Consider the following 21144-nt stretch of genomic DNA (forward strand, 5'->3'; position numbering starts at 1 on the left):
GCCTACGTCCTGTGAATGAATAAATAAGTAAATAAATAAACAAATGCAGCTAGAAGAAAATGTCATTATAAGTTGCACCTCTAAAGACAACTTTATAATTTAGACTGGAAGCGGTTTCAAAATGTGACATTGAAGGGTGTTCTAAATTAGCCCTATTTGCATTGTGGTTGGTTTCATGTGACTGGTGAAAAAACTGAAGCAGTAGCTCAAAAGTTCAATTCATAAGTTTCTGGGCGGACACCTTTTCTGATGTCAGCAACAGATCTATTTAAGCTTGGAATATAAAACTCATTGTTGTTCTGTACAGCTCAGCCTGGCAGTGACCAGAGAAAAAGTAGCATGCAGTAGCTACCACCACAGCCAACACCCATTTATGTTTGCCTCTGGAAGCTGCTTGAAAACTCATCTTTGTAAGGTGGATCTCCATGCCTCCTAGAACACAGTTGATAGTAGAGATAACATTGCAATAATACAGGCAGTCAAAAGATGACTAAAATATTCTGAATAGTCAAACATTTTCAGTGGTCATGAAAATTGGTGCAAACAAAAATATTCAGATTCCTACGACACTGTGACAAGTTCGGGGTGAGAGGATGTGCTACAGACTGGTACTAATGTCCTTATAAGGAGAAAATTGGAGAAGTGGGGGAACGATTTGAACTAGTAAGGCAGGGGGATACATATAGTGAAGGCTAAAAACTCAAACTCAAAACGGGAAATGGAGACATGGGAGGTGGAGGGCGATTTTGGCCGAATACTTTAGAAGGTCAAGAGGTGGCCAAAATGGGGTCTTTTAAGCTGCAATGCCGGTTTAGCCGGTGTTTAGCGCAAGACACTATCTTGGGAGAGGGGATTTGAAGCCAGCGTTAGTAACGGCCACCTGGAGAATCATTAAGAGGCTGAGTGACAATTAAATTGCTTGCTAGCGCTCATTAAAGGGGCTGCATGCCATTTTGGTGGATAACGCTTCATTTAATGATCTCTCCGAACAGTGACCAGCTGAACAGCAGTAAACAAGTCATTGCTGAGAATTTTAAGCTACTACTTATGGCTATATCACCTTTTGCTGCTGGAGGTTTGAAGAATACTTTTGAAATGGATCGATAGACTTTCTGGACACTTTGTCAAGACTCTATCAACATTTATTCTGGAAATTCTATGACTTCACCTAAAAAGCGTAACTGCTGTGCTACTCTACTTTTTTTGGAGTCACCAGGAGAAAGGGAGTGCTTGGTCACCGGCATCTTGCTTGAGTTCTCCGTGGTCTGCAGGAGTTACAGGAGGAGGACATGAGGCCAGGCATGTCAGGACCAGCTGCTGCAGGAGTGAGGCACAGGAGGGCGAGGTGGACTCCTTCTCCTGTGGGTACAGGATGTCCCTTCTCCCCTGGACCTCAACCACTAGGAGCTCCTGTCCCGCATCCGAGAACATATGAGCTCGATCCATCAATCCCTGAGCCATCCTGATATGTGCCGTTGTGTGTCAACCAGCCCACTCCGTACCTTCAGTGAAAGTGGGTGCATCGAGCCCACATATACTGCTCCACAAAAATTTTGTCTAATCAGCACTTGAGTGCTAAACCTGCAGGTGTCTGTTTTAGCACCTCCAGGCAAATTCACATTATGGTAATCAGCAATTAGGATCAAAACTGCGTGCTAAAATCATATTTCAAACAGGTGGTCTTATTAGCACAGCACCAATTTAGTGCCTGTTTTTACTCTTTCTCCAAAATAACCTCTATATAGTGTAGAGGGGCTAGGAGAAGGATAAAGAAGGAAATAATAAGAAAAAATAGAAAGGGAAAGTGTACCTACGGCTACAAATAGATCAGGGTTGTAGTGTATACATGTCAATGTGCAAAGCATTGGGAACTAGAAGCACCAATGAGAATGGAGGGTCATAGAATCATAGCACAGAAATACATTCAGCCCATCAAGTCTGCGCCAGATCTTTCGAAGAGCATTCCAGTTAGTCCCCCACTTTCCTCACATCCCATGATACTACAGCTTTTACCCAGATTTGGCTCCAGCCAAAGTAAGACTGGAAACTAAATATCCTGGCTATAACATTTTCAGGAGAGATAGAGAAGTCAAATGGGGTCATTTGTGGCCTAATTAAGTAAGCTTAGAAAGAGAAGTTTTTATTGATGGTGGTGCTCAGGTAGAGTCTGACGAGGTTGAATTAAGGGATCTGTGAGCATTTTAGGAGTACATTGCAAATGACAAAATAGTGCAAAATAAATCAAGGATGAGGTTTGTAAGCAATGTGAAGAGGTTTGCAGCAGTAACAAAGTTGTAATAATGGGGGTCCTTCATTCCTAAATTAGTTTGAGATAAGAAAAATTTGTGATCAAAATGGGGCGGGGTACTTGTTGCTGTTGGGTGCAGATATGTTTGGAAGATGTGGGTGCAGACATTGGTTTGGATGATGTGGAATCGGTATGGGTGGAGCTACGGAATACCAAAGGGCACTTTGGTGGTAAAAACAGAGAGAAAGACTATTATCTGAATGGTGACAGATTAGGAAAAGGGGAGGTGCAATGAGACCTGGGTGTCATGGTACATCAGTCATTGAAGGTTGGCATGCAGGTACAGCAGGCGGTTAAGAAAGCAAATGGCATGTTGGCCTTCATAGCGAGGGGATTTGAGTACAGGGGCAGGGAGGTGTTACTACAGTTGTACAGGGCCTTGGTGGGGCCACACCTGGAGTATTGTGTACAGTTTTGGTCTCTTAACCTGAGGAAGGACATTCTTGCTATTGAGGGAGTGCAGCGAAGGTTCACCAGACTGATTCCCGGGATGGCGGGACTGACCTATCAAGAAAGACTGGATCAACTGGGCTTGTATTCACTGGAGTTCAGAAGAATGAGAGGCGATCTCGTAGAAATGTTTAAAATTCTGATGGGTTTAGACAGGTTAGATGCAGGAAGAATGTTCCCAATGTTGGGGATGTCCAGAACTAGGGATCACAGTCTAAGGATAAGGGGTAAGCCATTTAGGACCGAGATGAGGAGAAACTTCTTCACCCAGAGAGTGGTGAACCTGTGGAATTCTCTACCACAGGAAGTTGTTGAGGCCAATTCACTAAATATATTCAAAAAGGAGTTAGATGTAGTCCTTACTACTAGGGGGATCAAGGGGTATGGCGAGAAAGCAGGAATGGGGTACTGAAGATGCATGTTCAGCCATGAACTCATTGAATGGCGGTGCAGGCTAGAAGGGCCGAATGGCCTACTCCTGCACCTATTTTCTATATTTCTATGTTTCTATGTAAAACGCTAGTGGGAGTTGTGTACAGACCACCAAACGGTAGTAGTGAGGTTGGGGACAGCATCAAACAAGAAATAAGGAATGTGTGCAATAAAGGTACAGCAGTTATCATGGGTGACTTTAATCTACATATTGATTGGCTAACCAAACTGGTAGCAATGTGGTGGAGGAGGATTTCCTGGAGTGTATTAGGGATGGTTTTCTTGACCAATATGTCGAGGAACCAACTAGAGAGCTGGCCATCCTAGACTAGGTGATGTATAATGAGAAGGGACTAATTAGCAATCTTGTTGTGCGAGGTCCCTTGGGGAAGAGTGACCATAATATGGTAGAATTCTTTATTAAGATGGAGAGTGACACGGTTAATTCAGAAACTAGGGTCCTGAACTTAAGGAAAGGTAACTTCGATGGTATGAGATGTGAATTGGCTAGAATAGACTGGCGAGTGATACTTAAAGGGTTGACGGTGGATAGGCAATGGCAAACATTTAAAGATCACATGGATGAACTTCAACAATTGTACATCCCTGTCTGGAGTAAAAATAAAACAGGGAAGGTGGCTCACAAGGGAAATTAAGGATAGTGTTAGATTCAAGGAAGAGGCATATAAATTGGCCAGAAAAAGCAGCAAACCAGAGGACTGGGAGAAATTTAGAATTCAGCAGAGGAGGGCAAAGGGTTTAATTAGGAGGGGGAAAATAGAGTACGAAAGGAAGCTTGCTGGGAACATAAAAACTGACTGCAATAGCTTCTATAGATATGTGAAGAGAAAAAGAGTAGTGAAGACAAACGTAGGTCCCTTGCAGTCGGACTCGGGTGTGGAAGAAAACGATCTATGTCCTATTATAAAGGAAAGGGTTAAGGTCACTTTTTGCTGAGTTTGTAGAATCAGTGGAGCTAGAAAAAACACCCAAACTTCTCAGCCTTGAAACAAAGAATGTTGTAAATACATGACTATCTGGTGTTTATATGAGTTTCCAGATACCCTGCTTATCAGGATACGGACAGGGAGAAACTATGCAAGAACAGATAAAGTGTGCCTCCTGGAATGACCTTTGTATTTACAGGATGTATGATTAATGTTCATGTGTGGTGTTTTAGATAAAGTTCCTGCTTTGATTGCATTTACAGAATGTATGATTAATGTTCATGTGTGGTGTGTTTTAGATAAAATTCCTGTTTTGACTGTATAAATATAGAGCGGGTTTGCTTGTAAAACTCAGAGTATTTGCCTCGGTGCGGACTGAGCAAGCTCTCCGAGATATCTCGTTTGTAAAATAAAATTCTCTCGAAGCACGACTCTGAGTTAATTTAAGCTAAAATTTCCTCGACACGGGTGAATTTATAATGGGGAACAAAGAAATGGCAGACCAATTGAACAAATACTTTGGTTCTGTCTTCACGAAGGAAGACACAAATAACGTTCCGGATATACTAGGGGACCGAGGGTTTAGTGAGAAGGAGGAATTGAAGGATATCCTAATTAGGCGGGAAATTGTGTTGGGGAAATTGATGGGATTGAAGGCCGATAAATCCCCGGGGCCTGATTGTCTGCATCCCAGAGTACTTAAGGAAGTGGCCCTAGAAATAGTGGATGCATTGGTGATCATTTTCCAACAGTCTATCGACTCTAGATCAGTTCCTATGGACTGGAAGGTAGCTAATGAAACACCACTTTTTTAAAAAAGAGGGAGAGAGAAAACAGATAATTATAGACCGGTTAGCCTGACATCAGTAGTGGGGAAACTGTTGGATTCAATTATTAAGGATGAAATAGCAGCGCATTTGGAAAGCAGTGACAGGATCGGTCCAAGTCAGCATGGATTTATGAAAGGGAAATCATGCTTGGGAAATCTTCTGGAATTTTTTGAGGATGTAACTAGTAGAGTGGACAAGGGAGAACCAGTGGATGTGGTGTATTTGGACTTTCAAAAGGCCTTTGACAACGTTCCACACAGGAGATCAGTGTGCAAAATCAAAGCACATGGTATTGGGGGTAATGTACTGGCGTGGATGGAGAATTGGTTGGCAGACAGGAAGCAGAGAGTTGGGATAAACGGGTCCTTTTCGGAATGGCAGGCAGTGACTAGTGGAGTGCCGCAGGGCTCAGTGCTGGGACCCCAATGATTTGGATGAAGGAAATGAGTGTAATATCTCCAAGTTTGCAGATGACACTAAACCGGGTGGCGGTGTGAGCTGTGAGGAGGATGCTAAGAGGCTGCAGGGTGACTTGGGCAGGTTAGGTGAGTGGGCAAATGCATGGCAGATGCAGTATAATGTGAATAAATGAGGTTATCCACTTTGGTGGCAAAAACACAAAGGCAGAATATTATCTGAATGGTGGCAGATTAGGAAAAGGGGAGGTGCAACGAGACCTGGGTGTCATGGTTCATCAGTCATTGAAAGTTTGCATGCAGGTACAGCAAGCGGTGAAGAAGGCAAATGGCATGTTGGCCTTCATAGCCAGGGGATTTGACTATAGGAGCAGGGAGGTCTTACTGCAATTGTACAGGGCCTTGGTGAGGCCTCACCTGGAATATTGTGTTAGTTTTGGTCTCCTAATCTGAGGAAGGACGTTCTTGCTATTGAGGGAGTGCAGCGAAGGTTCACCAGACTGATTCCAGGGATGGCTGGACTGACATATGAAGAGAGACTGGATCAACTGGGCCTTTACACACTGGAGTTTAGAAGGATGAGAGGGGATCTCATAGAAACGTATAAGATTCTGACGGGAGGGGACAGGTTAGATGCAGGAAGAATGTTCCCGATGCTGGGGAAGTCCAGACCAGGGAACACAGTCTTAGGATAAGGGGTAGGCCATTTAGGATTGAGATGAGGAGAAACTTCTTCACTCAGAGAGTTGTTAACCTGTGGAATTCCCTGCCGCAGAGAGTTGTTGATGCCAGTTCATTGGATGTATTCAAGAGGGAGTTAGATATGGCCCTTACGGCTAAAGGGTTGAAGGGGTATGGAGAGAAAGCGGGAAAGGGGTACTGAGCTGAAGGATCAGCCATGATCTTATTGAATGGTGGTGCAGGCTCGAAGGGCCTACTCCTGCACCTATTTTCTATGTTTGTATGTTTCTATGAATCTGCTTTGATAACAAAGTGTCATGTATGTACATGCTGTTTGTAGCCACCAATGATGGTGTCATTGTTGGAGGCCACTGAGCAGCACGCACATGGTGCTGCTCTGGTATAAAAGGCCAGCCATTTTGTGAGTCAGGCACTTTGGGCCGTAATAACGCAGAGCCAAGGATGTACCTTGTTCAGTTAAACAGTACACGGTTTGTACCTTTATTGCATACATAACACGAAGCATCTAATAGTCTGCAAACACACATTGGCAAAGTGTACACATGAGTAATGCCACATGGATAAGGTACCAGATGGAGCCTGACACCTGGAACCATACCATTCCAGGAACCCAGTAACTTAGAAAAGGTGAGATGGAAAAAGCATTCTCAGCCACTTAATTTAGCGTTTTATCAGAAGCCCATTCCATTGTGTGAATATAACCCAAAGAAAACAATTTATACAGTCTTACAAGCTGAGAAAATTCAACTTAGTGCTAGAATATAAAAGAACCCGCGACTCTCCCTAAATTTACATTTGGTTTGATTTGACTCACAATCATTTAATTTTGTAGTGGAACAAGCATGAGAATAAAGGATTACTCAGAAATCTTACCTTTTCCACAGAGGAAGACATAAGAGACAGTAGCATTTTGAGGAGAATGCCATCACCTATTTGAAGCATGGTTTGATGGTGACGTGGGCTGGATGCTATGTTGCTCAGTGCAGCACAACTGTAATACTTCGAGTGAAAAGAACATATAATAAATATAGTGCAATCGTGATCTCATAGATGAGCATATTGCAGTTTGTATATAATGTTAGTTAGCTGATTACACACAATGAGCAATATAAACAGAGGAACATTGAATGGGGTAATTATACATATTATATACTTATTGATGCATTACATTTGTAATTCCTGCTCAAACAATTGTTGTAACAGGTATCATAGTCATTTTTTAATCGAACAAGTTGACTAGTTCCACATGCTCCCTTATCAATTCTGGCTGAGGGCGGAATTTAAATTATACAGTGTATGTACCGTCCACAGATCATCTCTCCACATTAAAGCTTCACTCATGGCACATAACCTTTTGTAAGTCATATATCATAGTCACAGATCAAACACGGACAAGGAAAAATCATGCTGATTACCACCTACTGCCCTCCTCAGCTGATGAATCAGTACACCTCCATGTTGAACACTAAGGGTAGCAAGAGTACAGAACATACTCTGGGTTTGTGACTTCAATGTCCTCCACCGAGTGGTTTGACCACTGACCGAGCTGGCCGAGTCCTGATAGACATAGATGCCAGACGGAGCTTGCTGCAGGTGGGGACATAACTATTGTGTTCCTAACACAGATGAGGCTGCACACAGGGAGGTTAAAGTAACAGTGACCTCAGTCTTTAATAAGACACTCCAGAGTGAGGAACAGGCCTTCGGGGCCAGCTTAAATACAGTGCTCCCAAGAGATGCTGGGATCCCTTGGGACTTTTGGGGATGAGCTCCCTGGTGGTGGAAAATGGGAGTGCATGCTTTACAGATACACAACATCACTCCCTCCCCCCACCCCACCCGCAAAATCAAAGTGAAAACTATTTACAAGGTGAGGCGGTCGGGAGTCTTTCTTTCCCTGGTGGACCACCTCGGTACAAATGTTTGTTCTGGTGTGTTGGCTGTGCCCTTGCTGGGCTGGTGTGTTGTTGGCCCTGCAGGGCTGTTCGGTGAGCCTGGCCTTGCTGGGCTGTTGGGCGTGATAGGTTCGATTTCCTGGTCCGGCGTGGTGTCGTTGATCCTTTGGGTGTGTGTTGTGGGCTCTCAAAAGATGCTGTCTGCTGTGAGTTCTTCAGGGCAGTCTGTGAACCGCAGCCTCGTTTGGTCCAGGTGCATTCTGCAAATTTGTCCATTGTCTAGTTTCACTACAAACACCCTATTCCCTTCTTTAGCTATCACCGTGCCCGCGATCCACTTGGGACCATGTCCAAAGTTTAGCACACACACAGGGTCATTCAGATCAATTTCCCGTGACACAGTGGCGTGACCATCGTTTACATTTTGTTGCTGTCGCCTGTTCTCTACCTGATCATGCAGGTTGGGGTGAACCAGCGAGAGTGTGGTTTTATGTGTCCTTTTCATGAGTAGCTCAGTCAGGGGCATCTCTGTGAACGAGTGGGGTCTTGTGCGGTAGCTAGGCAGTACTCGGGACAGGCGGGTTTGGAGTGAGCCTTCTGTGACTCGTTTAAGGCTCTGTTTGATGGTTTGTACTACCCGCTCTGCCTGCCCATTGGAGGCTGGTTTAAACGGGGCTGTGGTGACATATTTGATCCCATTGCGGGTCATGAATTCTTTAAATTCGGCACTGGTGAAACATGGCCCGTTGTCATTGACCAGTATGTCAGGCAGGCCGTGGTTGGCAAACATGGCCCTCAGGCTTCCAATGGTGGTGGTGGCGGTGCTTCCCGACATTATTTCACATTCAATCCATTTTGAAAAAGCATCCACCACCACCAGGAACATTTTACCGAGAAATAGGCCCGCATAGTCGACATGGATCCTCGACCATGGTCTGGAGGGTCAGGACCACAAACTTAGTCGTGCCTCTCTGGGCGCGTTGCTCAACTGAGCACACACACTGCATTGCCGTACACAGGACTCTAAGTCAGAATCGATACCGGGCCATTACACATGGGATCTGGCTATCGCCTCCATCATTACTATACCCAGTTGTGTGCTGTGGAGGTCTCCCTGCCCTTTTTTGGTAGCACTACGCGGTTACCCCACAACAGGCAGTCTGCCTGAATGGACAGCTCGTCCTTTCGCCGCTGGAACGGCTTGATTAGCTCTTGCATTTCAACAGGGATGCTGGCCCAGCTCCCACGCAGTACACAGTTTTTTACTAGGGACAGCAGAGGATCTTGGCTGGTCCAAGTCCGAATCTGGCAGGCCGTGACAGGTGATTTATCATTTTCAAACACTTCCATGACCATCAACAAGTTTGCAGGCTGTGCCATTTCCACCCCCGTGGTGGGCAATGGTAGCCAACTGGGAGCATCCGTACAGTTCTTGGTGCTTGGCCTGTTGGTATAGTTATACGCTGATAGCGCGAGTGCCTAACTTTGTATGCGGGCTGAGGCATTAGTAGTTATCCCCTTGTTTTCAGCGAACATGGATGTGAGGAGCTTGTGATCAGTTTCCAGTTCAAATTTGAAGCCAAACAGGTACTGATGCATTTTCTTTATCCCGAACACACATGCTAATGCCTCTTTCTCAATCATGCTGTAGGTCCTCTCGGCCTTGGACAAGCTCCTGGAAGCATAGGCGACAGGTTGCAACTTCTCCGCAACGTTAGTTTGTTGTAATATGTACCCGACTCCGTACAACGACGCATCACGTGCTAGCACAAGTCTTTTACACGGGTTATACAATACAAGCAGTTTGTTGGAGCATAAAATGTTTCTGGCTTTCTCAAAAGCAATTACTTGCTTTTTTCCCCATACCCAGTTCTCACCTTTGCGCAATAACACATGTAGGGGCTCTAAAAGGGTGCTTAACCTCGGTAGGAAGTTACCAAAATAGTTGAGGAGTCCCAGGAACGACCGCAGCTCCATGATGTTCTGTGGCCTGGGCGCGTTCCTGATAGCCTCTGCCTTGGCGTCTGTGGGCCGAATGCCGTCCGCTGCGATCTTTATCCCCAAAAACTGCACTTCTGTTGCCATGAAGACGCATTTCGACCTCTTCAGCCACAGCCCTACGCAATCCAGTCGCTGGAGGACCTCCTCCAGGTTTTGTAGGTGCTCGGCGGTGTCCCGACCCGTGACCAATATGTCGTCCTGAAAGACCACCGTGTGTGGTACCGACTTGAGTAGGCGCTCCATGTTTCTCTGGAAGATCGCTGCAGCCGACCGAATTCCAAATGGGCATCGGTTGTAGATGAACAGTCCCTTGTGCGTGTTGATGCAGGTGAGGCCCTTCGAAGATTCCTCCAGCTCCTGCGTCATGTAGGGCGAAGTCAGGTCGAGTTTGGTGAGCGTCTTGCCTCCTATCAGCGTCGCAAATAGGTCGTCTGCCTTAGGTAGCGGGTATTGGTTCTGTAGCGAGAAACGATTAATAGTTACTTTATAATCGCCGCAAATCCTGACCATGCCATCACTTTTGAGTACTGGAACAATTGGACTGGCCCACTCGCTGAATTCCACTGGGGAGATGATGCCCTTGCGTTGCAGCCTGTCCAGCTCGATTTCCACTCTCTCCCTCATCATGTGAGGTACCGCTCGCGCCTTGTGGTGAATAGGTCGTGCCTCTGGGACCAAGTGGATCCGCACCGTCGCCCCGGAAAAGTTTCCAATGCCTGGCTCAAAAAGGGCAGGAAATTTATTAAGAACCTGGGTACATGAGGCCTCATCGACATGTGATAGCGCTCGGATGTCATCCCAGTTCCAGCGGATTTTGCCCAGCCAGCTCCTTCCAAGCAATGTGGGGCCATCGCCCGGGACATTCCAGAGTGGCAGTTCGTGCACCGTGCCCTCGTAGATGACCTTAATCATGGCGCAGCCCAGGACAGTGATAAGCTCTTTGGTGTACATTCTCAGTTTCGTGTGGATGGGGCTCAGGGCTGGTCTGAATGCCTTGTTGCATCACAGTCTTTGAAACATCTTTTTACTCATGCTGGATTGGCTAGCACCAGTGTCCAGTTCCATGGCTATGGGTAAGCCATTCAATTTTACGTTTAGCATTGTAGGTGGACATTTTGTCAAAAATGTGTGCACCCCGTGTACTTCAGCATCTGCCTCCTCTCTCTGAGGCTCGAAATTGCTTTGATCCACCAAGGACCAATCTTCCTCTGCCACGTGGTGGTTAGCAGGTTTTGCAGAGCTTGCAGCTCGTTTACAAGCTCGTTGGAGGTGCCCCATTGTTCCACAGCTCTTGCAAACATACCCTTTGAAGCGGCATGAATAGGCTGAATGGAAGCCTTCACAATGCCAACAAAGTGTGAATTGCCTTGCATTCATCCTTTGTTGGGGACTCTGAGTCATCTGGGTCACCTGAGGCCTGCTGGCAGTTGCAGACTTGTGGGTTCTGCCCTGTACATTTCTGCTCACAAACACAGTTCTAGTTAGTTTATGAACATTGCTAGCACTTGTGTGCTGAGAGATTTGTTTGGTGTTATCACTGGTGGACATAAACGCCTGTGCTATCGCAATGGCCTTACTGAGGGTCGGTGTCTCTACAGTCAAAAGTTTTTGTAGGGTGGTCTCGTGGCCAATGCCCAGTACAAAAAAGTCTCTGAGCATTTGCTCCAGGTAGCCATCAAACTCACATTGTCCTGCAAGTCGCCTTAGCTCGGCGACGTAGCTCGCCACTTCCTGACCTTCAGATCACTGGCACGTGTAGAACCGATACCTCGCCATCAGCACGCTCTCCCTCGGGTTAAGATGCTCCCGAACCAGTGTACACAGCTCCTCATATGACTTATCTGTGGGTTTCACCGGAGCCAGAAGATTCTTCATGAGGCTGTAGGTCGGTGCCCCGCAGACTGTGAAGAGGACCGCTCTCCTTTTTGCAGCGCTTCCTTCTCCATCCAGCTCGTTGGCTACAAAGTACTGGTCTAGCCATTCGACATAGTCTTCCCAGTCCTCACCCTCAGAGAACTTCTCCAGGATGCCCACAGTTTGCTGCATCTTTGCGTTGGATTCGTATTCTCGTCACCAGTTGTTGTGTTCCTAACACAGATGAGGCTGCGCACAGGGAGGTTAAAGTAACAGTGACCTCAGTCTTTAATAAGACACTCCAGAGTGAAGAATAGGCCTTAGGGGCCGGCTTATATACAGTGCTCCCAAGGGATGTTGGGATCTTTTGGGATTTCAGGGGATGAGCTCCCTGGTGACGGAACATGGGATTGCATGCTTTACAGATACACAACAATAACCAACACGAAAGAATAACCTATTTAACCTCATCTCATTAATCTACCTCTCGCAGATGCATTTGACCATGGCAACATAGATAGAAGCAGTGCATACTATCTACAAGTTTCACTGCAGTGGGCAAATGCAAGGCAGATGTAGTATAATGTCGATAAATGTGAAGTTATCCACTTTGGTGGCAAAAACATGCAGGCAGAATATTATTGTGGAGGGGAATGATAGCAGATTTGGAAGGGAACGGACATTATCTGACGAGGGAGAACAATTTACAATATCAGCTAACATGGGGACCAGGAAGGGAAGTTGAATGGTCAGCAGTTTGTGGGACTAGGGTCGAGAGGGCAGAACTTAGACAAGATGTGCTCGAAGAGGACAAATAGAGAAACAAGAGAAGGATGCAATTCCCTTTAGAAAGTTACCATTGACTCGGCTTCATCTTTAATGTAGGAAATGCCCCAACATACTTTCCAGTTAAGGAGACCAAGTACTGTTTGGTTCAGCTTAAGCAAGCAGCTAGAGAGGGGGATGAGATGAAAAGCAAAGGTACTAAGTTTCTTTTTTTATAATAATTCTTCAGGATGTGGGTGCCGCTGGCAAAGTTGACATTTATTGTCTATCCCTAGTTGCTGTTGAGAAGGTGATGAGCTTTCTTCTTAACCGATGCAGTCCATGTGGTGAATGTGGCACTCCACAAAAAACACCCTTGACACCCTCTATCTGAGCTGAGTACAGTTGCTTCAATTTAGATGAAAAAACAATAAAAAAATAGATTAAAAAAAATCTTTACTGGTAAATTACCTACAGTCCATTGATAGTTTAAGATATACAAATGACGATTGGAGTTGTTGTTTTCGGGGGGGGGGGTGCAGTTTGACAATACCAGAACGAAGAGGGAAAGATTGAACTGCATTTAAGTGGAAACTAGATAAACGCACAAGGGAGAAAGAAGTTGAAGGATATGTTGATAGGGTGAAGGATGGAAGGAGGCTCATATGGAGCAATAAAACCGACATTGACCTGTTGGGCCAAAAGGCCTATTTCTGTACTGTAAATACAGGGTACTATGTAAATGTTATCTCCATCCAAACGTGTCTCCTTAGATTCAATGATCAGGACCACAGCATCAGAGGAGTGGGTGTGGGGAATAATCAGGGCCGGAGCAGCTTTGGTGAGGGACGGGAAGAGAAGGATCGGTGCCGTAGCAGCATCGGTGGGGGGGGGGGGAGGAGAGGGAGATGGATTGGGGCTGTAGAAGGAACAGGGCCGGTGCATCATCGGTGGGGGGGAAGGATCGGGGCTGGAGGGGGGAGTGCTGGAAGGCCATTAGAGGCCCCGCGGGAGGGATTGGGGGGGGTGGGTGGGGGTCAGAGGCCTCGGGTGAGAAGGGGAGAGGGGGTTAGAGGCCTCTGGGGGTGGGGGAGGGAATCGGAGACATTGAGGATGGGAGGTGGGTGAAACAGAGAGGCTGGGTGCAGGAGGTAGTGTAAAGATATTTGCCTCCTGGATCCAGCAGTCCTGGCCTTATTTTAGTTGGTGGACTCCCTGACGCCTGAGAAACTTGACCAGCCACTGCTAAGTTTGAAATGCTGGTTAAATCTGAGGCATGCCAGCCTTATTATAATATTTAAATGGGCAACTCACCTCCTGGGAGCAGGTTGGCTACCTGCCCCCCCGACCCACCTTTGTTAAAACCAGAAGTGGACGGGTTAGAGGTGGGCTGCAGTTGGGATTCTGTTTTTTAACACTTTAACCTCTCACCCAACCTCAAGCCACTGTTTTTTGGGGGTTAAAATCCCCCCCCCCCCCCAATCCCTTAGGATAGCTCTGAACCCAGTTTTCTTCAAACTACAAACAAGTTCTTTCTGCTTTCAACATGTGCCAAGTTCATTACAGCTGGGTTAATAATATTTCTGTGTTTTGTATTAATTAGAAAGCTTGTTAGTTGCTTGACAAGTGTGAAATTGGGCTTCACTAAAGGTATGTCATGTTTGGCTGCTTTATGCCAGGCATGTTGAAATAATTTGTGAACCATGAACCCAACATCAGGAAAATATTGCACATTATCCACACCAGTTTGAGGGTTTTAATTAAAATTTTTCATTAAAGAGGGCAATATGGTCCAGAGTGTTACTTTTCTTTCAAGCATCAAAATGACTGGCATTCAGAAATATTTTTTGTTATATACTAATAAAATATAACCCAGCAGGCCGGAGCCATTGGAGGGAGCAGTGTGCGGCGGCCCGGCCTGGAAATCGGCGGGGACCCAGCCTGCAAGACCATCAGCAGGCCGGGGCCATTGGAGGGAGCAGCATGCGGCGGGATACCACTGCAGGGAGCAGCGCGTGCTGCTGCAGAAGAGCAACAGCTGTGAAACCAGGTCGCTGATTGCAGTGCAGGCAGGCACAGCAGGAGGGGCGAAGGAGCGGCAAGAGTTTGTAGAGGGCCCAGGGGAGGCGTGAGTTTGGGGCCCAGAAGAGGCGAGGGCCCAGGGGCAGCATGGGCCAGCCCACACTGCGATATGTGTGCATACTAGGTCCGTGCTGTTCCAGTCGTCTTGGGTAATCCTTGCCACTGGACCAAGACCTAGCTCTGTCAAGCCCGTGTGGTGGCTGGTGTGCAATGGCTACCCCACGTTAAAAAAATCCACGCACAGGCATCTTCCATCCTTCAAGATGTAGTTCGGGATCTGGAATATTAGGTCCTTCATTGAAACAACTGTGAACTCATCCCTTTTTGGCATGGAAACAAGTTATCCCCGCTTCGAATGGACTGCCTATGATGATGATGATAACCCATATAATAACTATAGCTATATTATTTCAATAGGATTGCAAAGTGTTTTTCCCTCAGAACGTCTTCCTGTTCTCAGTGGCCTGACCTTGGGCAATATAATCAGGTATTTAATTTTTGAGAAATTAAGGAAAAGAAGCTATCAGGTTTTGAAGTGAACAATAGAGATTTGATAAAGGATGAAAAAAGGAATTTCCAGTTCAGAGTGACTCATAATTTATCGCTGAATCAGACCTGTGGAGACTGCTGATTTTGTGTGATTGTGATTTTCTAGAAAAAACTTTACAAAATTCAACTCAATCTCTTGTTCCCTCTATAAATGATACAGATAGATTACAATTTTAGAGTTAAATAATTATGACCTCCACTGCCAATCCCAGACAATTGGCTGAAATTTCACAATGTATATGTTAGTGTTAGACAAACAGTAATGGAGCTCTGAATCCAAGAAATGTAAATAAACATCTTTACAACTCAACAGCTGTCAGATACCATCTAGAAAATAGCAGGTGATAGATAAGTGGGAACCTGCTCAGGTCAATGCAGAGTGGTTCGTCCAGTTTTATTCTTATTCAACTTTATTGTAACAGTTTGATACAGCCGAGTGGCTTGCTAGGCCATTTCAGAGGGCAGTTACGCGTCAGCCACATGGCTATGGGTCTGGAGTCACATATAGGCCAGACCAGGTAAGGACAGCAAATTTCCTTTCCTAAAAGACATTGGTGAACCAGATGGGTTTTTACAGCAGCTTCATGGTCACCATTACTGATACCAGCTTTGTATTCCAGATTTATTTAATTAACTGAATTCAACTTCACATGGTGGGATTTGAACTTGTGTCTCTGGATCATTAGTCGAGGCCTCTGGATTATTGGTCCAGTAATTTAACCACTATACTACCTTACCCACGATTGCCCAGTCTCAGTGAGTCTCTGTATCAATGGTGTTCACTATATACACTGGAGCCATATTTCTATTCAATTCACAGCCCCCAACAGCACTTCCAAAGTAATCAGACAATCTGTCAATGGGCACCATCAAAATAGACAGTTTCTACCTTTTACCTGCATATATATAAAGTGGCTTGTCATGAGCAATGGCCATGTTTTTTGGCCTTCAACAGTGAAGCAGTTTTGAAACCTCCAGCACTCTTGTGGAAGACTGACCCCCACTTAAATACTCACTGTTTCTGATGCATATTTTGGAGAATTATTTTAAGGATCTGGCCCTCCACAATAAATGCAGGGTTAAACATTGGATAATCACACCACTTTTTCATTTCTTTATAGTGCATCACTCTGCCTTTTCTCTTCTTTAAATACTTAGATACTAAATGGGAGCATTGTTGTCTGTTCACCTGGACGTCTGAGTCAGGAGATTGTAAGTGAAGGATCAGGACAGGCAGAGCTCCCTCTTTACATAGCAACATTTGAGTCTTGTCTACAAAAAAAAAAAAAAATGCATTTAGCAGTAATTACTAAGAATTAACATTTGATAATTTTGGATTCAAATTCAGAGATTCCACAATTCAGATTTTCACTTTGCAAACCAAGAGTACCAGCAGACACAGAAGCAGCTTTCCATAGTCTGTAAGGAACTTAAATTCATATCTGCACTTGGCATAACAACAGCTTGCATTTATATATAGCGCTTTTAATGTAGATGAACAAGGAACTTCACAAAGGCATAGGAAAAAATGGATGGCATACCAAAGAAGGAGTGATTAGCTTGATCAAAGAGATAAGTTATGAGGAGGTACTTTAAGGAGGAATGAGAGGTAATGAGTTAGACGGGTTCGGGTGGAATTCCAGAGAGGAAGACTGGGACAACTGAAAGCACAGTTGCCAATGGCAGGGTGAAGAGAAGGAGAGATGCATTAAAGGCTGGAGTCAGAGGAACAGAGATCTTGAGGTTTATAGTGTTAATGGAGGTTACAGAGTTGGGAGTGGTGAAACCATTGAGAAGTATGCTGTCAACACCCAACAATATCTGTCTACCACCTCTATTTATCCCTTCACTGCCTCTGTGTTGTCAGCCTGCTTGTCAATTTATGTTTGATTACACTTCTCTGAAGCACCTTGGGAAATTTTTCTCTATTAAAATAGCTATATTGTTTTTGTTGAGAAAGAAATGATAAAAGACTGAAGCAGAAGTGCTATGATCTGCAAGCTGATGAGTTGCTGAGGCTGAAATTCAGGCCCATCCGAAACCTGGCACACCTCCCTTTTTTGAAGTGTTTTCACCACCGCGTTGGATGAGGTCCCCTCATTCACGAAATTCAGCTCTTTTGTCATTTTTTTTGAAGCGCGGTCACAATGAATTCAGTCATAATGGAGGCGGAAGTGTGGCGGTAAGGAGCAGATCGCCAACAAGAGGGGTGGAAGTGGAGGCGGGACAGAGTCAGCGCTGCTGTCAATCATCAGTGGGGCGGTGATGATATCATGACGCATGTGCGTCACCATGTCTCTCCCCATCACTTAAAGGGGAGAGCCGCTGCGAACTCTGCGAACATTTTAGTTAGGTCCATTGGGCCACCAGGGAGAGTTTCGGCCGGGTACCAGAGTGGGTGCCAGGCTGCCTATTGGCGGCCCGGCCCAACTCGGGGGTATATTTGGCCAGCCGATCTGGAAGTCGACCGTCAAAAAAAATAACATGGCGGCTGCGGCAGTGGGCCCTCGCCTTTAATGGCCACCACGCAGCTAAGTCCCCCACACACACAGACAACAAGCTGCACCGACAGAAAAAGCTATTCGGGGCACCGCTCGGCAGATTGTGGATTTTTGAAGCTGAATTTGGCTGGTGGTGCGGGAGATTGGCAGTGCGCCCTTTGAAGTGGGAACCGCCGGAAAATCCACCAAGTTGAATTTCGCTAGCGTGGCCATTCGACCGGAAATTAGCGGCCAGTGGACTCCGCTGCTTGGCCGCCGCTTTCTGGCGGTAAGAGGCCTTTTTGGGAGGCTGAATTTCGGCCCTGCTTTCTCTTTCAGTTTACCGAGCAGGGTTCAGCGAGTAGTTTAATCATCTCAATTGAGTCCAACTTTGCTACAGTCACGTAACACTTTATGGAAGCAGCATGAAGTGGGAAGGTGAATGCCGTGGTTTTGCACTGTTAAAGCAAGACTTGTCACTCTATTTACCTGATCTTGTAAGGTTGAGGATGGCACCCACTGCATTTTGTTGCACTCTGGGATCATATGACTTTGCAAGACCCAGCAGAGGTTTAACTCCTCCTTCAGAGGCAATAGCTTCTCTGTTTAAAACTGGAGGGTGGGTAGCAAAGAGGAGCGACAGTCAATAAATTAACTAAACAGAAGCTCATTGATATAACTTCTAACATCAAATGCTAATATTATGGCATAGGGTCATAGCACAGAATTTCCAAGTGGGGACTCTTATTTCATATAAAAACTGAATGACAGATGTTTACCCTTTATAAGAATTAGTGTCTTAGCTGGTAAAAATACTGAATAGTTATGGGGTGACATACAAGCCAACTATCAGCATTTTAAGCTGACATAGCATTTCAACTCTTGTTAACTTTTCACACGTAAAAATAGTTTCACTTAAATGAGTTCAATCGGAATATCATCATTCCAGATTTCCACTGTCTGCCTCTGGACTGCCACCACATCTGGGACAGGCACAGATGTGGTAATGATCCCGTTTGTCTTGTGAATATACAATGTTCTGTCAGCTGGGATTCTGTGTTTGGTAAAGGTCTCAGTTAACAAATTAACATGATGTGTCTGGGGGTAGGTTCCCAAATAAAAAGGATCTGGACCTGCAAAGTTATATTGAAGATTCTATGCCTACTTTTACTATTATATTTAAAATATCTATAATTGTTAGTGGAGAAATTATTATTGAATTGGAAGCATAGTTACAGTAGACTCCAATGGTGGAAAATGTATCAGATAAATTATCAAAACTCAAAATGTTCGGGGAAGGGTGACAGGCCCCAGATCCCGCTAGAAAAAAAGGGGAACATTTTGACTTCAGCACTCTTGACACAAAGCTTTGTGCGCCTGCAATGCATATTAGGAATTTGGGCATGGGCCTAGCACAATTTTCCATCCAGTAATTCTGGCAAGATTGAATAGATACAATAGAAATAAATGTTCATATTAAATTATTCAGGCACCTACAAAAGCACCATTTATTAGGTTTACCATTTCTGTAAACATACCTGAAGTAGCTAAAGTTGCTACGCATGCACAGGAGTTGCACTGTACAGTGGCATCTCCAGAGTCAAGCAGCTCCAGTATAGGCTCGAGTAGCCCAATCTGTACCACTGTCTCTTTGTTCACTGCAGAAATAATAGATGATGAGAGGTGACAGAGATCATAAGTACAACTTGCTCCAAAGGTTGTACTGGTGTTGAACAAAGATAGGAAAGTATTTTATGGATTATTAGCATCAACAAGCTCAATGACCAGTGCTTAAAGTGAAAACCAGTACTGGTATTAAAAAAAAAGTTGATGCTTACATTTACATGTATCCAGGAACAAGTTGCAGTTTAACAAAGCTGATATGTTAATTACTCAAACACTGAAGCAGGAAATTAAATAGAAAAAACAGTGCCTCACCCAGTTCTTTATGTATTAGCTAAAGCGGATGCTGCTATTCAACCTAAATAGAAAGTCGTGCACCTGCTACCCTTGTCACCTGAGCTATGATGGATGAGAGGCCACTGATTGGAGATAATGTGACTGATTTTCCTCTGGTGTTTGCCATGGGTACTCCATTTCTGGGCATAATGCAGATAAAAAGGGCTGGAAACTCCATTTGAACTTCGTGCAGTTTTGCATACAGGTCAGGCAGAGCTGCTCTGTTGTACCTCAAAAAAGCATTCATATTAAAATTCTATGTAAAGTAACATTGAAGTGACATGGTTGTGGCTTATGACTAGATGTTCCCCTATTTTTGCTGGTTCCAAGCCAGGTGCACACTGCCGCATTTAAACACCGTGTTCAGTTTCATAACAATGCCTTTGAAATGCTGACATGTCTAAAAAGATGGCAGAAAATTGGTAAGAACTGTATTATTCCATGTTTGTCGATTGTGTTGATAAAAACTGCAATGTTTCATTTTCAATCAGAGCTTACTGTGGATTGAAGGATTGTTCTTGGGTCTCACTGTTTCCCTTAGCAGAATTGGCATACTATCATAACTGTGCTATTTGGAGGAAGAGGTCAAAGATGGAGCGCTTTTGGATGCTAGGGGAGCACTAATGACGTCTTCTATAACTGTGACCATGGCTCATGGTCCGTCCTCGACTTCCTCAAGCTCTTCAACCGCCTTTCACATGGTCAACTACTCTTTCCTCCTCGAACATTTTTCCTCCACAGTTCTGTGGCAATGCGCTCCCCTGGTTTTGGTGCTTCCTGTTGCACTGTAGACATTACTGCCTGGGCAGATATCTGGCCGAGCAGATTGCCTGCCCTTTAAAGTACCAATTAGTGTTTGATAATATTTTCATTTAATACTTTAAAAGTATAAAGAAGAATTGTGAGGCACATAAACTGCAGTTTTATGAGGTAAAAAGCACAAACATTTTTTTCCTGTATTGTCCTACTCACCATTACCCTCGACTAAGAGATTGACCAGTGATAGAGATGCCTTCCTCTGCACCTCCAAATCGTTGGACTGTAACAAGGCATAATATGGCTCCAGGTATTCTTCAGGCAATTCACTCTTCACTTGAAAAAGTAATAGACTAATTAATAAAAATTATGTTTAAACCCAAGTCAACACACAAAGTCTGGATAGATTTAATTTTGTTCCCAGCAAATTAACAGTGCAAAGTTTTCCCTATTTTAAACTTAGAAAAAAGCTACCACATTAGTACCTCATTCAGAGAAACCACAAGAATAGAAAGTGTCGGAAATGCGCAGTGCATGATTGATGTAATAAAAACTAGAGGATTTGTGTATAGGAGCAGGGAGATCTTACTGCAGTTGTACAGGGCCTTGGTGAGGCCGCACCTGGAATATTGTGTTCAGTTTTGGTCTCTAATCTGAGGAAGGATGTTTTTGCTATTGAGGGAGTGCAGCGAAGGTTCACCAGACTGATTCCCGGGAT

The 21144-nt window shown here is 44.8% G+C and overlaps 1 protein-coding gene across 1 annotated transcript in view; it reads right to left on the reverse strand.

Moving 5' to 3' along the window:
• LOC139267333 (uncharacterized) overlaps positions 1 to 21144 on the reverse strand; it is a 95362-nt gene that overhangs the window by 43267 nt on the left and 30951 nt on the right. The window contains exons 3-7 of the mRNA XM_070885478.1: positions 20643 to 20762; positions 19250 to 19369; positions 18201 to 18323; positions 16421 to 16503; positions 6959 to 7084 (exon numbers count right to left, since the gene is read on the reverse strand). Coding sequence (XP_070741579.1) covers positions 6959 to 7084; positions 16421 to 16503; positions 18201 to 18323; positions 19250 to 19369; positions 20643 to 20762 — 572 coding nt within the window. The remainder of the gene's footprint in view (positions 1 to 6958; positions 7085 to 16420; positions 16504 to 18200; positions 18324 to 19249; positions 19370 to 20642; positions 20763 to 21144) is intronic.

The sequence above is a fragment of the Pristiophorus japonicus genome, chromosome 7, assembly GCF_044704955.1.
Source record: "Pristiophorus japonicus isolate sPriJap1 chromosome 7, sPriJap1.hap1, whole genome shotgun sequence".
Lineage (NCBI taxonomy): Eukaryota > Metazoa > Chordata > Chondrichthyes > Pristiophoridae > Pristiophorus > Pristiophorus japonicus.